The sequence below is a fragment of the Convolutriloba macropyga genome, chromosome 3 (assembly GCF_964194025.1).
Source record: "Convolutriloba macropyga chromosome 3, txConMacr16.3, whole genome shotgun sequence".
NCBI classification, from domain to species: Eukaryota; Metazoa; Xenacoelomorpha; order Acoela; family Convolutidae; genus Convolutriloba; species Convolutriloba macropyga.
Genome location: NC_134470.1, coordinates 59550842 through 59566237, shown reverse-complemented (window position 1 = coordinate 59566237; position 15396 = coordinate 59550842). Strand labels below are relative to the sequence as shown.

At 32.8% G+C, this 15396-nt stretch overlaps 1 protein-coding gene across 1 annotated transcript in view; it reads left to right on the top strand.

The window, feature by feature from the left end:
* LOC142336680 (uncharacterized) overlaps nt 1-15396 on the top strand; it is a 109342-nt gene that overhangs the window by 19386 nt on the left and 74560 nt on the right. The window contains exon 3 of the mRNA XM_075385590.1: nt 623-2282. Within this exon, the coding sequence (XP_075241705.1) occupies nt 623-2282 (1660 nt within the window). The remainder of the gene's footprint in view (nt 1-622; nt 2283-15396) is intronic.

The window sequence follows — 15396 nt, the reverse complement described above, 5'->3', positions numbered from 1 at the left end:
TGCATAATTCACGATTTCTATACTGCGTGAAAAATTTATCTAGTCGTGATGCCTGTGTTTATTTACAGTTAAAGATGCGCGGGATCTATCTTTATATTCTCTTATTATTTTCTGCCACTAATGTATAAAAATTGTGTTTTCTTTTTCATCAAGGAAAATTTCGTTTCAATTATTGTTTAATTCGTGAATTATTTACAAAAAGGTTTTCCCTCTTTCTGTTCAAACACACGTTTTATTTTTCCATCCTATTTCCAATAAAGCGTCGATTTGAACTTTGTTCTTCCATCAACCGCTGAAAATTAAAAAAAAACATTTGAAGGGGAATCCTAAATAAATTGTTTACATCTGCCTTTAAGACGCCTACACCAATAAGCAAATTATAGGTATGACAGAAAACTCCATTTTCCCAATTAACCTCGGGAGGAGATAAATTCGATAATCTATTTGACTGAAATTTTATTTCAAAGTGTAACTCACTTGAAATTATTAGCGAGAAATACGAACTTCTAATAAAATCTTGTGCGCATTTCTTGATTGTTATAAGCTGCTTTTAATGCGCTTTTTCAATTTTAATGACGATAAACAAACAAAGGTATAAATTGGAAAATTTTATTCCATTTAGAAAAAGGAGATTTGAACAGTTTCACTGAAGCGACGCAAATTTTTCATCCAATTGAGGAAAAACCACTTTCATTATTATTATCACCATCACAAAACGCTGCAGAAACAAAGCCTCGAAAATTGACTGATTTTGACGAAAACACAAACAAAAAGAGTAGCGATAATGAAGACAAATGTTACAATGAAAGCACAGGTAAAATTGATTGGAAAACCGTAACGGATGGATGTGAACAAACAATTGATCATGAAAAAAACACAGACGCCCCGGGGCCTATTATTACTCTAGATGATTTAAAATGCCCAGACTCAAGCACAAATAGCCCGAAACAATTACACTTATTGGCAAGCTCAAACCCATCAGTTTGGTCCCCCAATTTGGACATTTTGCAAACCCAACCCGAGCAAGATATATTACCAGACCCGATTGTTTATAATTTGGGCAAACCCGACGACCGTTTAGATTCGTTGCACCGACTCTCACTCTCGGTTTCCGATTCGCGAACGAATAGACCCAACGAGGGCATTAAGAAACTCCACTCGTACAGTGGGCCTTGTACAGCTTCGTCAACTCCTGTAATCGCAAACAATCCGGGCAATAATCCAAATTTTCTAGGTCTGGTCAACCCCGCTCTTTCTGGCGCCAGCAGTCGGAAATCTTCAGAAGTCGTAAAAGAACGAGTGGCTAAATTGGGTTATATCCCCGAACGCCCCGGTGTTTTAGGGCACTCGTTGGGTAATAAAAGAAACAGTCAAGGAATACTTTCAGAAGCGGAAATTTTCCGGTATCTTGACCCGTTAAAAAGGTCCCATTCTCAAGCTGAAATGTCGGAGAAAAAAACAATAACGCCGAAATTCTCAACCAGAAGTACACTTGATTATGCTACTAGCGGCGAAATTGCACCTACATCAATATCAATATCAGAAAGCATCGAAAAAGATGAAAATTCGGTATCGTCGCCATCTTATATGCGACAAAAAGATAATTTAAACCGCCCAAAAGTCGGGGGTGTAAGTTGGAAACGAAAGCGAGACTACCCCAAAAGGCGGAACCCATTTGTGGGGGTTATCGGTCGAAGTGCTTCTGTTCGGCAAGATGTCAATTCTAAGTCAACTTATAATTTTACATCAATCGTTTCTCAAGATTTAGAAGAGCTTAATCAGAAATTTGATTCCACGCCATCTTTAACGAATATCAAACATCATTCATTCACGGCGGCAGGTCCTAAAATTTCAGCAGGGTCTGTTCGGACAAGCAGTTTCTCACATTCGGTACCCAATAGGAATTGTTCAATCAGTGGTAAGCAGCGAAGTTTCCTATTGGACGAGGCGCCAGCCAATGCACCATCGCCTGGCGAGATGAAACGTCAAATGACTGCCGCAAGTTTAACAGCCGAAACTGCCGAACTTCTGGGAACCCCGACTCCTGCTGACTTCGAGGCACCGGCTGAGAGGTGCGCAAGCCGAGTATCGGGTGGTCTAGACAACAATAACACCCTCGGTCTTGTTTACTATGTTGTTTTGAACGCGATTCGTGACTCTATTCAACCGAATAATAGCAAAATGGCACTCAAGTTATTCGGAAGCAAAAAATGTGTGCTGAAGGAGAAAAAACGATGCGAGGAGGAAGCACCATGGATTATTCACCCCTTCAGCACTTTCAGGTATCATTTATAGAACAATTTTGACGTCTACTCTAGTTGTTCCGACCCCTCTTGAGAGGGAGGAACTATATACTCAAACGGTTTTATTTGTTCAAACAATTTTGGCCCATCGATATATTCATCGTAGAGAAATCTGAGTGGTATCATTAAAAAAGTCGTCCAGCGTAGAATTGGAAACTAAACAGATTTTTTGAATTTCTCTTTTTTCGAGGAGTTATCGAAGATTGAAGTTTTCTATGTACACGGATATTTTGCATGATTTTGTTCTCTTTTAGTGTGATTTTATTTCAAAATTACATTTCACGCCACATAATGAATCAAATTTCGGTTCTTAATAGGGAGCTTTACTTTTGAAAAAATCGACTTCTATTTGAGAGCTCTTTTTTAGAAAACTTTTCATCTTTTATTCGTTTTCTTATGTCATCTAGTCACTTTTCACATCGAGGTTCCGTTAATGCCAAACCTGATTTACAGTCAACTGAAGCCCAATGAAAAAATAATTCCTTTCTGGAGTCCTATGGCATAGACTCGTTCACTAAAACTGCAATAGGTTTCCTAATGAGCATTAGGTTAACCTATTTAGAGCCTTGAGTGGAGAGTTAATGGCTGTTAAGACATTAAAAATGATTTTTCGAAAATTTTTTTTAAGATTAACCGATCATAAATTTCTTTTTGTGAATTGTAAGTCAGTGTCAGTAATGACAGGACCCCCTTCATCTAAATTGCAACCAAAATAATCTAGCTAGTGGTTTTATTTTTAACTATTGGTGTTATGACTTCGATGCACGTAGTTTCAAAATTTTTTATAAAAAATTTTAAACATTTTTTTGGTAGTTTTGGTTTTTTTCGGAATCTTGACACATTATCCTAAAATTGATTGTTTCATTGGCTTAGAGAAGACGTTCAATGGATCATACATATTGTTTTCAGAGAAAAGTTTATGGTTTAAACGGCTTCGACAATTTCTTTTCGCACTTTCTACTTAATTTTTGGATTTCGCGTGTATTTGTTGTTGTTTTCCTAGTCAATGACTTATTGTAATGTCTTAACGATTACATATGAATGACAAACATCCCTTTTGTCTCATCAAGGCAAAACTTAGCCTATTGATCAGCATCCGAAAGCTATTGAAATTATTGGCGTTGATACTACGGCTATTTCTCAAAATCTTCGTAGTTTTATTTAGTTGTTCATGTTTATTGATTTATTGGAGTCAAATTGTTAAAAGAAAAATCACATTTTCTTTAAAAATTAATTGAAAGTAGAAAATTTTTCACTGGAAAATTCTTTTTTTAATGACTTCGACACTTTTTTCGCTCAATTTATTTTTTGAATTTGGTGTTTTTGACTGTTTTTTTCTTCTTTAGATGGCCAAAAAAATGCTGACCAGTCTCATAAACTTTTAATTGAGGATTGAATGAATTAGGTTAACCAAAGCAGTCAGTTTATAGCAAATAGTCTTAAATTTTATGACATTGTAAATTTTTATATTTTTTTAGGATTTTCCAATTTTTTCAGTTTTTGTTGTCCTTTTCGTCACTTTGTAACTTATTGTCATCATTGAGAAGTCCCATAAAGTTTCATTCTTAAAAAAATTAACGTATTTACTGATTTAATGACGTAGTTGGTGTTTTGTTTGTTGGACGATATGCGTTTTGATAAAAAGTTATGTGAGTGTTATATTTGTGTTTCTTTTACTCTTCCTTTAGCACAATGGCGTATTACCAGATCCCAATGATTTTCAAATGTGACCCAATTGAAATTTTTTGCTCAATCAGTATATTTTGAGCTGAATGACTATAAATAGAAATTGAAATAAAAATACATATTATTCAGATAACAGCTAATGATTTCATTGCTTCACAAATTTGTTTTTCGGCAATGTTTGTAATTTGTTTTTTGTAATTTTTTGAGTTTTTCTGCATCTATAGTCCGTTCCTATGGCTTAGTCTAACTAAACACATGTCCTATTGGTTTCATTATGACTTTTCAGGAAATTTATTAAGAATTGTTTTGTTAAAAGCTAATGACTTTTAAGACTTATTATTTGGTTTAAAAAATGTTGATTGATTTTTGAATTTAGCCTCATTATTTTTTGTCGACTTATTACCTAGTCTCATTAAAGACAAATCCCATCTGCTGCGTAGTTAGAAAAAAGTAAATTTGTGTAGTTAGGGTTCTGTCTGCGTTGTTACTAGGTGCTTTTAATTTTAGATAGTGTTTTTACCGCTAAATTTTTGTTTTTGCTATTTTGTTGTTTTTTTTCTCGTAGTCTACATATTGGGAGATCTCGTTGTAATGAGGCGTGGCTTTTTTAAATTCAATTATTAGTTTGGTTGTGTAACAATTTTTTTAAACTCAAACATCTTTTATTGATTATCTCTTTGTCAAAAATTTAAGTCAAAAGACAGTTAATTCAAAAATGTAGATGATCGCGGGTCGGAACATTATGTGCAAACGCACATTAACGAGCCTTCTTCTCACATTATACTTTAAATGACGAAATACATTGGTTCTCCAAATCCACTGCCGTTTTGCCCTCTTTGAGCTGTTCCTGGGAAAAAGTTGTCCCCACATCCCGTGAACAATTTTTTTATCACCGATTAAATTGTATTTCATTAAGGTGTAAGAAAGTAAAGATGTTAATATGCATCTGGAGGCGAGGCAGTTCGGCATTTCTTCATAAGTGAAATCACATTGTGGGTTTATACCTGTCTTCTCAATTAGCCTTGTGAACTAAAATCATTTTTTGCGGTTCTATCTTGTACAAGCCGAAATCGCAAATCAGCTCATTTGGGGTCATCTAAACCTTAACTGACTCAAACTGTTTATCTCACAAAATGGTGAACTTACAAAACAGTCTCAGATTAATTAGTCCCGGACAAAAAAGTCCCAGACAAAATAATCTCAGACGAAATAATCCCATCTAAACATAGAGTAAAGCATATGCACACCAATTAACAAAAAAACTCCTTAAGTAATTCATTTGATTGTATGTCATTGAACAACTGTACAGCTAATTACATCAAAGTTTTACCAAATTTTGTAATTTGAAACATAGCTTTTGTTTAATCTTCACTCATATCAATTTAAAAAAAATGCTATCAGAAAGCTTAACTCATTGATTATGTTTGTTAATTGTTTGAATATTATGTTTACGATTGTTTCCACTTTTATTTGGGACTATTTTGTCTGGAATTACTTTGTCTGCTTTTATTAGACTCTTTTGTCGGACACTGTTTTGCTAGGGAATATTTTGCAATTTGGCACTGTTTTGTCTGGAACTGTTTTTTCCGGATACGTGCAAAATACGTCTCCATTATGAGCTAATTTGCAAAAAGTGTATAAGCTTAGATGTTTTTTCGCGAGTTGTTTCCAGATGCTCATATGTGTTGTAATATCTTAAAAAATTACCAATCCTTTGTTTCGCAATTTTTTTCAAAATAGAAAATTATTTAGCGTATTTTTCACTTCTAGTAATCTGAAGATTCGTACCAAGATCATTCAAAATAAACACTTTTCGCATCAAATGAGGACTATTTTACAGAATAACCCTATTTTTTTGAAAAATTTTGTCGAATATTGAAGTTCTATCGCTAAAATGAATAACAGTTAGTTGAATATTTACCTCCAAACAGTTTCGGCCTAAACCGTCTTTTGATTATTTTTTTTTGTTTTTGCGGAGTTTTTGCTTTATTGTCTCCACAAAACTTTGCACATCTCATTCATAAGTTTTTGAGCATGAGTGAAGATCATCATAAACATAGCTGAATAACCTAAAACGTGCCGGTGAAACGTTTGTTTGATTTACTTTTTTTAAGAGACAAAAATTAGACTTTACTACAAAAATTAGACCAAAAAAAACACTATACACTCATGGCTTTGACATCTGTAAATAAATTAAAGCTCTTTTAGCCATTATATGAAAAGTTTTTTTCCTGTTAAAAGTTCAATAAACAACGATATTATTCAAAATTTATATATATTTGCTACTTTTTTCTCAAATTAATCTCAGGATGTTCGATAAAATCCTGTTGAGCAGTGAGCTGCGCAAGACATGAACCTCGTAAATGCTAGAGACGGTTTCAAAATGTTATAACTAACCTAGTTTGACGAAAGCGCAAAAAAATGAAAAAAAAAACGGTTTATTAAAAAAAATAGTTTTTGTTTTTTTTCGCAGTCATATGCATTGAATTTAAGAGAATACGTCGAGAATTGAATTTTAGAGAAGACGTTCAATGGATCATACATATTGTTTTCAGAGAAAAGTTTATGGTTTAAACGGCTTCGACAATTTCTTTTCGCACTTTCTACTTAATTTTTGGATTTCGCGTGTATTTGTTGTTGTTTTCCTAGTCAATGACTTATTGTAATGTCTTAACGATTACATATGAATGACGAACATCCCTTTTGTCTCCTCGAGGCAAAACTTAGCCTATTGATCAGCATCCGAAAGCAATTGAAATTATTGGCGTTGATGCTACGGGTTTTTCTCAAAATTTTCGTAGTTTTTTTTTAGTTGTTCATGTTTATTGATTTATTGGAGTCAAATTGTTAAAAGAAAAATCACATTTTCTTTAAAAATTAATTGAAAGTAGAAAATTTTTCACTGGAAAATTCTTTTTTTAATGACTTCGACACTTTTTTCGCTCAATTTATTTTTTGAATTTGGTGTTTTTGACTGTTTTTTTCTTCTTTAGGTGGCCAAAAAAATGCTGACCAGTCTCATAAACTTTTAATTGAGGATTGAAAGAATTAGGTTAACCAAAGCAGTCAGTTTATAGCAAATAGTCTTAAATTTTATGACATTGTAAATTTTTATATTTTTTTAGGATTTTCCAATTTTTTCAGTTTTTGTTGTCCTTTTCGTCACTTTGTAACTTATTGTCATCATTGAGAAGTCCCATAAAGTTTCATTCTTAAAAAAATTAACGTATTTACTGATTTTATGACGTAGTTGGTGTTTTTTTTGTTGGACGATATGCGTTTTGATAAAAAGTTATGTGAGTGTTATATTTGTGTTTCTTTTACTCTTCCTTTAGCACAATGGCGTATTACCAGATCCCAATGATTTTCAAATGTGACCCAATTGAAATTTTTTGCTCAATCAGTATATTTTGAGCTGAATGACTATAAATAGAAATTGAAACAAAAATACATATTATTCAGATAACAGCTAATGATTTCATTGCTTCACAAATTTGTTTTTCGGCAATGTTTGTAATTTGTTTTTTGTAATTTTTTGAGTTTTTCTGCATCTATAGTCCGTTCCTATGGCTTAGTCTAACTAAACACATGTCCTATTGGTTTCATTATGACTTTTCAGGAAATTTATTAAGAATTGTTTTGTTAAAGCTAATGACTTTTAAGACTAATTATTTGGTTTAAAAAATGTTGATTGATTTTTGAATTTAGCCTCATTTTTTTTTTGTCGACTTATTACCTAGTCTCATTAAAGACAAATCCCATCTGCTGCGTAGTTAGAAAAAAGTAAATTTGTGTAGTTAGGGTTCTGTCTGCGTTGTTACTAGGTGCTTTTAATTTTTGATAGTGTTTTTACCGCTAAATTTTTGTTTTTGCTATTTTGTTGTTTTTTTTTCTCGTAGTCTTCATATTGGGAGATCTCGTTGTAATGAGGCGTGGCTTTTTTAAATTCAATTATTAGTTTGGTTGTGTAACAATTTTTTTTAAACTCAAACATCTTTTATTGATTATCTCTTTGTCAAAAATTTAAGTCAAAAGACAGTTAATTCAAAAATGTAGATGATCGCGGGTCGGAACATTATGTGCAAACGCACGTTAACGAGCCTTCTTCTCACATTATACTCTAGATGACGAAATACATTGGTTCTCCGAATCCACTGCAGTTTTGCCCTCTTTGAGCTGTTCCTGGGAAAAAATTGTCCCCACATCCCGTGAACAATTTTTTATCACCGATTTAATTGTATTTCATTAAGGTGTAAGAAAGTAAAGATGTTAATATGCATCTGGAGGCGAGGCAGTTCGGCATTTCTTCATAAGTGAAATCACATTGTGGGTTTATACCTGTCTTCTCAATTAGCCTTGTGAACTAAAATCATTTTTTGCGGTTCTATCTTGTACAAGCCGAAATCGCAAATCAGCTCATTTGGGGTCATCTAAACCTTAACTGACTCAAACTGTTTATCTCACAAAATGGTGAACTTACAAAACAGTCCCAGATTAATTAGTCCCGGACAAAAAAGTCCCAGACAAAATAATCTCAGACGAAATAATCCCATCTAAACATAGAGTAAAGCATATGCACACCAATTAACAAAAAACTCCTTAAGTAATTCATTTGATTGTATGTCATTGAACAACTGTACAGCTAATTACATCAAAGTTTTACCAAATTTTGTAATTTGAAACATAGCTTTTGTTTAATCTTCACTCATATCAATTTAAAAAAAATGCTATCAGAAAGCTTAACTCATTGATTATGTTTGTTAATTGTTTGAATATTATGTTTACGATTGTTTCCACTTTTATTTGGGACTATTTTGTCTGGAATTACTTTGTCTGCTTTTATTAGACTCTTTTGTCGGACACTGTTTTGCTAGGGAATATTTTGCAATTTGGCACTGTTTTGTCTGGAACTGTTTTTTCCGGATACGTGCAAAATACGTCTCCATTATGAGCTAATTTGCAAAAAGTGTATAAGCTTAGATGTTTTTCCTTGAGTTGTTTCCAGATGCTCATGTGTGTTGTAATATCTTAAAAAATTACCAATCCTTTGATTCGCAATTTTTTTCAAAATAGAAAATTATTTAGCGTATTTTTCACTTCTAGTAATCTGAAGATTCGTACCAAGATCATTCAAAATAAACACTTTTCGCATCAAATGAGGACTATTTTACAGAATAACCCTATTTTTTGTGAAAAATTTTGTCGAATATTGAAGTTCTATCGCTAAAATGAATAACAGTTAGTTGAATATTTACCTCCAAACAGTTTCGGCCTAAACCGTCTTTTGATTAATTTTTTTTTGTTTTTGCGGAGTTTTTGCTTTATTGTCTCCACAAAACTTTGCACATCTCATTCATAAGTTTTTGAGCATGAGTGAAGATCATCATAAACATAGCTGGATAACCTAAAACGTGCCGGTGAAACGTTTGTTTGATTTACTTTTTTTAAGAGACAAAAATTAGACTTTACGACAAAAATTAGACCCAAAAAAACACTATACACTCATGGCTTTGACATCTGTAAATAAATTAAAGCTCTTTTAGCCATTATATGAAAAGTTTTTTTCCTGTTAAAAGTTCAATAAACAACGATATTATTCAAAATTTATATATATTTGCTACTTTTTTCTCAAATTAATCTCAGGATGTTCGATAAAATCCTGTTGAGCAGTGAGCTGCGCAAGACATGAACCTCGTAAAAGCTAGAGACGGTTTCAAAATGTTATAACTAACCTAGTTTGACGAAAGCGCAAAAAAATGAAAAAAAAAAACGGTTTATTAAAAAAAATAGTTTTTGTTTTTTTTTCGCAGTCATATGCATTGAATTTAAAAAAAAAACAATCATAGCTATCTCTTAAAGTTATGTAAAACGTATATTTGCACAATGTTTTGTTTTTGTAGGTAGACAGGATTTGAATAATGCTTATATATTACAAAATCAAAAACTCTCTGTCGTTTAGATTAACTTTTACATCAGTGAAAATTTCAGTTATTACATCAAGTAAACAAAGCTGGAAAACTGCTTCTTTCATATGTTATCTGTGAGAAGAATTGCGTTTTAAGAAGTAACTTTTCAAAACTTTTGGAAAATTTGACGAAAGAAACCATTTACTTTTTTTTGTTTCAAACTGTTTTCGCAAGCTATGACAATCTTGAGATCTTCATCAGTGAATTTTTGCTACCTTTATTTTCCATAAACTAACTATTCTTTTGCGGACAGAACATTCAGAAAACAGCAATTTGTGCGTTGTTCTCTTAAACGGGTACGGTATACTTATAACTCTTAAACGGGAACGGTATACCATTAGTTGTTTTCAAAAGGTTTTTCCATTGAGAGAAATAGTTTTAGTCGCCTGAAATTGGTTGTCAAAAATTGTCTTGTGAGCGATTTGGCGGAACGTTCCAAAAATCGAAGGACTGTGAAGGCTGTTATTTTGTTTCTTATCCACTAATCCATAACAAGACCACAAAAAAATATTCCCCCCGAGCTCCGAGATTGAGAAGCGGTTTTGAGGACAAAAAAATTTATATGTCGCCAGCAGTGGCTTGAAACTAGTACGTATATTGATCGCATAATGAAATTGAATGCAACGTGAGAATAAAATCTAAACACTAAATTGTTAAATATTTCATTGTAATTGTCTGCATAAATAGCCAAATTTTCTCAACAATTGTTGTAAATAGAAAAAACCAATAGTTATAAAGAAAAAATAACGAAAACTTTCATTTTTTTACTTCGAGAGTTGGTTCATAGGGCGTCATGAAAACAATTCTGTCATTGTTTTGTTTTTGCTCACACCAATATTGGACCAAATTAAAACTAGAAAAAGCCTCAAGCAGTGCAGATTATTTTGCTATTTTTTCAAATCTGTCTAAAATTCAATTTTGTTTTTATGGAATGAAGTTTTGCATTTCGCCCCAAACTTATCCGAGATGTTTTCTGACCTAACTCAAGCTTAATTTTTTCCTAAATTCAGTTTGAGTTTTTTGCTTCTTTGATCAATGTTGACAGCTGAATTCATATTGACTGAAATTAACAAAAGCCGAGGTGAAGTCTTTTATTGTTACCAGGGGAATTAACCCTATATAAATTCAACCATTTCTACAGATTGTATATGGTAATTTGAGCTGCATTTTTTATTTTCTTTATTAAATGGCATCTAGATTGAGCTTGAAATCAAAGTTTTTCACTTAATTTCTTTTTCACGTAGTTCATGATAATCGTTTTTTATTTTACATTTCCGCTCCCATTATGTCTAGTCTGGCCCTAATATCAAATTGAATGTTGCTTTGCAGCACTTTATGTCGAGCTAAAAATATATGATGTTGTGTGGGTGTGCAAATAGTATGCCTCCACTAAATTCGGGACAAGAGAAAAGGAATGAAAAAATGACTTCTAGAATAGGATCCGATTGCTTGCAAAGGGGAGTCTCCGTTGACTGCTCAGTTAATTTATACAATTTGTGCGTCTCTTAATAGCACAAAGTTAACGAAAATAAATGTTTGCTCTAACTGGCGCAAAAGTGAAGGTGTTTTGCTGATACCGTTCAATTTTGGCGATAACATTTCTGTGGTTTCCGGGTTATATCCGCTGTGCAAACAGAAACATTACTGGAACCCAAATCTCATCGGTTTCTTTCTCAGTAATGAATAATAATTTTTTAATTTGATTTGCTATGAAAAGGCCTCCGCCTATGATAGAATTTTATTTTTGCCCGGAAAACGAAAAAAAAAATAAGTAGCTCGCCAAAAACTATCTGCAAAAACTGTTGACACATTTCAGCACACAAACAGAAAACAAATCGGTTTTTTATCGAACATCTATGACGTCTCTTTGTGTAATTAAAACTGCTAAGACTATGAAAGTAACAAAAAACGACTAATTTGAAACGAAAAATCTAAGAATTAAGACAAACCAATTCGACAAAAATTGACGTTGGTTTTTGTGTATGATTTTCACTAAGACAACCAAAAACGGCAGGAATTACGAAAAAAACTGATGAGGATACCAGAGTCTCGGAATCATGTCACAGCAGTAAAGTAAGCAGCCACCACATTTGCTCAAAAAGCGTGAACTATAAGATACCTGACGTTTTGCTAATCATCAAAAGTTTGTTATAAGGATGTTTGGTTTATCCGACATTTAGGCCACCACCAGAGAAAGAAAAATGCATCATCATGAAAGCGTTTTGGTGGATGCGTCTATAGGGTGCTGCTCCTTACATCAAAACACGGTCTTTGAAGAGGCAAACAGATCATTATCATGACTGAGTAATCAAATATTATTAAAACTTTTAAATTGATATTTAATACTCTTTCTCTTGCAATTTGCCTATTAAACTTTGACAAGCAGACGATCATGAAGTAAAGTACCCGATTTCTGTCAAAAAGCCCGTTGCATACTATATGTTATTCTTGTTTTTAAGAACTTACAAGGCAGTCAACATTTTACACCAAAGAGGTTGAGAATTGTAGTCACACTCTAATAATGTGCAGGTAAAATTACCTAAACAATCGGGTAAATTTACTTGAACTTTGAACGCATTGTGCCCATTACTGCACGCTACCTACACAATGATTGAACGTACAAGCACTTTCAGTAAAAATTTACCTGAAAAATTTAGGTAGTCCTCCTGCACAAACAACCTGCAATTCGCCTCCCAAGACCAAATTAAATTAATCTTACCTGCACATTTTGCCTCAATTTTGCAGGTAGTTTACCCTCACAGTAAGGGTACCACGTGAGTAAATTATCTGAAAAATTAGGGTAAAATTTGCTGGTAAATTTTCCTTAATTTTGTTTCTGTGCACTTAAATGGCAGGTAGTTTTGCAGGTGGACTGCCTAAATTTGTTAGGTAATCTTACGTTTCAAGAAACACTGGCATTAATTTCGTTCGGAACTGTATAAACTCTCATATTGATCGTTGTTCTGACCCCACTTGTGGAGGGAGGAACTATATAATCAAATGGGTTTTTTTGTTCAGACATTTTTGGCCGATCCATATATTCATCGTAGAGAAATGTGAGTGGTATCATTAAAAAGCTCATCCAGCGTAGACTTCGAAATTAAAAACAGTTTTTGAATTTCGCTTTATCTTCAAAGAGTTATCGAGGTTTAAGGTTTCATGTGAACACAGGATATTCGGTTCACTTTTGTTCACTTTTACCGTAATTTTTGTTCAATTAACATTTTTTCTATGAAAATTTTTATTCAAAATTACATTGCACGCCAAAAATAAATCAATTTTTTATTCCTAATAGACAAAAGGCAATAAAAAGACTAGTTCTGGTCGCATAGGGAAGTTTACTACGAAAAAAAGAAGTCGAATTCTATTTGAGAGCTCTTTTTTTAGAAAATTTTGCATGTTTTTCTCGTTTTTCAAGTCACCTAGAGACTAGTCACTTTTCATATCGAAGTTCCGTTAATGACAAACCTCCTTTACAATCAAATGAATCCCAATGAACAAAAAATATTGTTTCCAAGGAACCGCTCTTTTTTTTGGATTCGTATCTCAGCTTTCGTAAATTAAAATGAACTTTTGATTTTCTTCTTGAGAAGTTACTAAACTTTTGGAAAACTATAGCATAATCTCGTTGACTGAAAGTGCATTAGGTTTTAATATGAGCAATGAATGAATCTATCTAGTGCTCTGAGTGGACAGCTAATGGCTGTTAAGACTTTGAAAATAAATCTTTGAAGTTTTTTTTAACATTAACTAATCCTAAATTTATTTTTGTGAACGGTAAGTCAGTCTCAGTAATGAGAAGACTGCCCTCTTTTTATATCAATCAAAACTTATCCCGTTAAGGGTTTTATTTTCTAACTACTGGGTATATGACTTCAATGCCACAATATTTCATTTTTATTTTTATTTTGGACATTTCTCAATATTGGTTCCGTTTGATATGTTATCACGTTATCCCAATATTGATGGCTCCCATTGTTTTAGCAAAGAAGTTCAATGGATCGCATATAAAGTTTTCAGAGAAGAAACTTCTGGTTTAAATGGCTTCAACACTTTCTTCTCACTTTTCTACAGAATTTTTGGTTCTTGACTGTATTTGTTTTTTCATAGCTATAAGACTGATTGTGATTTCTTATTGATTACTTATGCATGACAAACATCCTTGTCCTCACATGGAGACCTAATTGAGTGTAATTATTGACCTCTCAATGAAAGCCATTGAATTTAAAGGCCGTTAAAACTTTAAAACATTTTTTTGAAAATTTATTGGAACATAAATCAATCTTAAGCGTTTTTTCATGAACTGTAATTCAGTCTCCGTAATAGCAGAATCACTTTTTTTTATTTGAACTAAAATTTATCTATTAGGCGGTTTTATCTTCTAACTATGGGTTATATGATTTCAATGCCACAAGATTTCAAATTTTAAAAAAAAATTTTGGACATTTTGTATTATTGGTTCCTTTTGAAATCCTATCATGTTATCTTAATTTTAATGGCTCCCATTGGCTAAAAGAGAAATTCATTGTATTTTTGCTAAAATTTGCAAATTAAAAACTTAGGATTTAAATGGCTTCGACACTTTCTTCTCGCACTTTTCCACTGAAATTTGGTTTTTTTGCCTGTATTTGTTGTTGTTGTTTGCCTAGTTAATGACATTTTGTAATGATTTATTGATACTGTTTGAAAAACAAACATTCTTGTTGTCACATATAGGCATAATTTAGCGTATTTAATGGCTTCCGTTGAATAGCTATCGAATTTTTTGACGTTGATACCATTGGTGTTCTTAAAAATTTCGTGGTCTTAATGTATTTTTCATTGCCATACGACTTATTGTTCATGAGTTTTCGACGACTTATGATTGAAAAATATTATTGCCTTCACATTGAGGAATACCTTAGCGTGACTGAGTAATCATATATTATTAAAACTTTTAAGTTGATATTTAATACTCTTTCTATAGCAATTTGCCTATTAAACTTTGACCAGCAGACGATCATGAGGTAAAGTACCCGATTTCTGCCTAAAAGCCCATTGCATACTATATGTTATTCTTGTTTTTAAGAACTTACAAGGCAGTCAACATTTTACACCAAAGAGGTTGAGAATTGTAGTCACACTCTAATAATGTGCAGGTAAAATTACCTAAACAATCGGGTAAATTTACTTGAACTTTGAACGCATTGTGCCCATTACTGCACGCTACCTACACAATGATTGAACGTACATGCACTTTCAGTAAAAATTTACCTGAAAAATTTAGGTAGTCCTCCTGCACAAACAACCTGCAATTCGCCTCCCAAGACCAAATTAAATTAATCTTACCTGCACATTTTGCCTCAATTTTGCAGGTAGTTTACCCTCACAGTAAGGGTACCACGTGAGTAAATTATCTGAAAAATTAGGGTAAAATTTGCTGGTAAATTTTCCTTAATTTT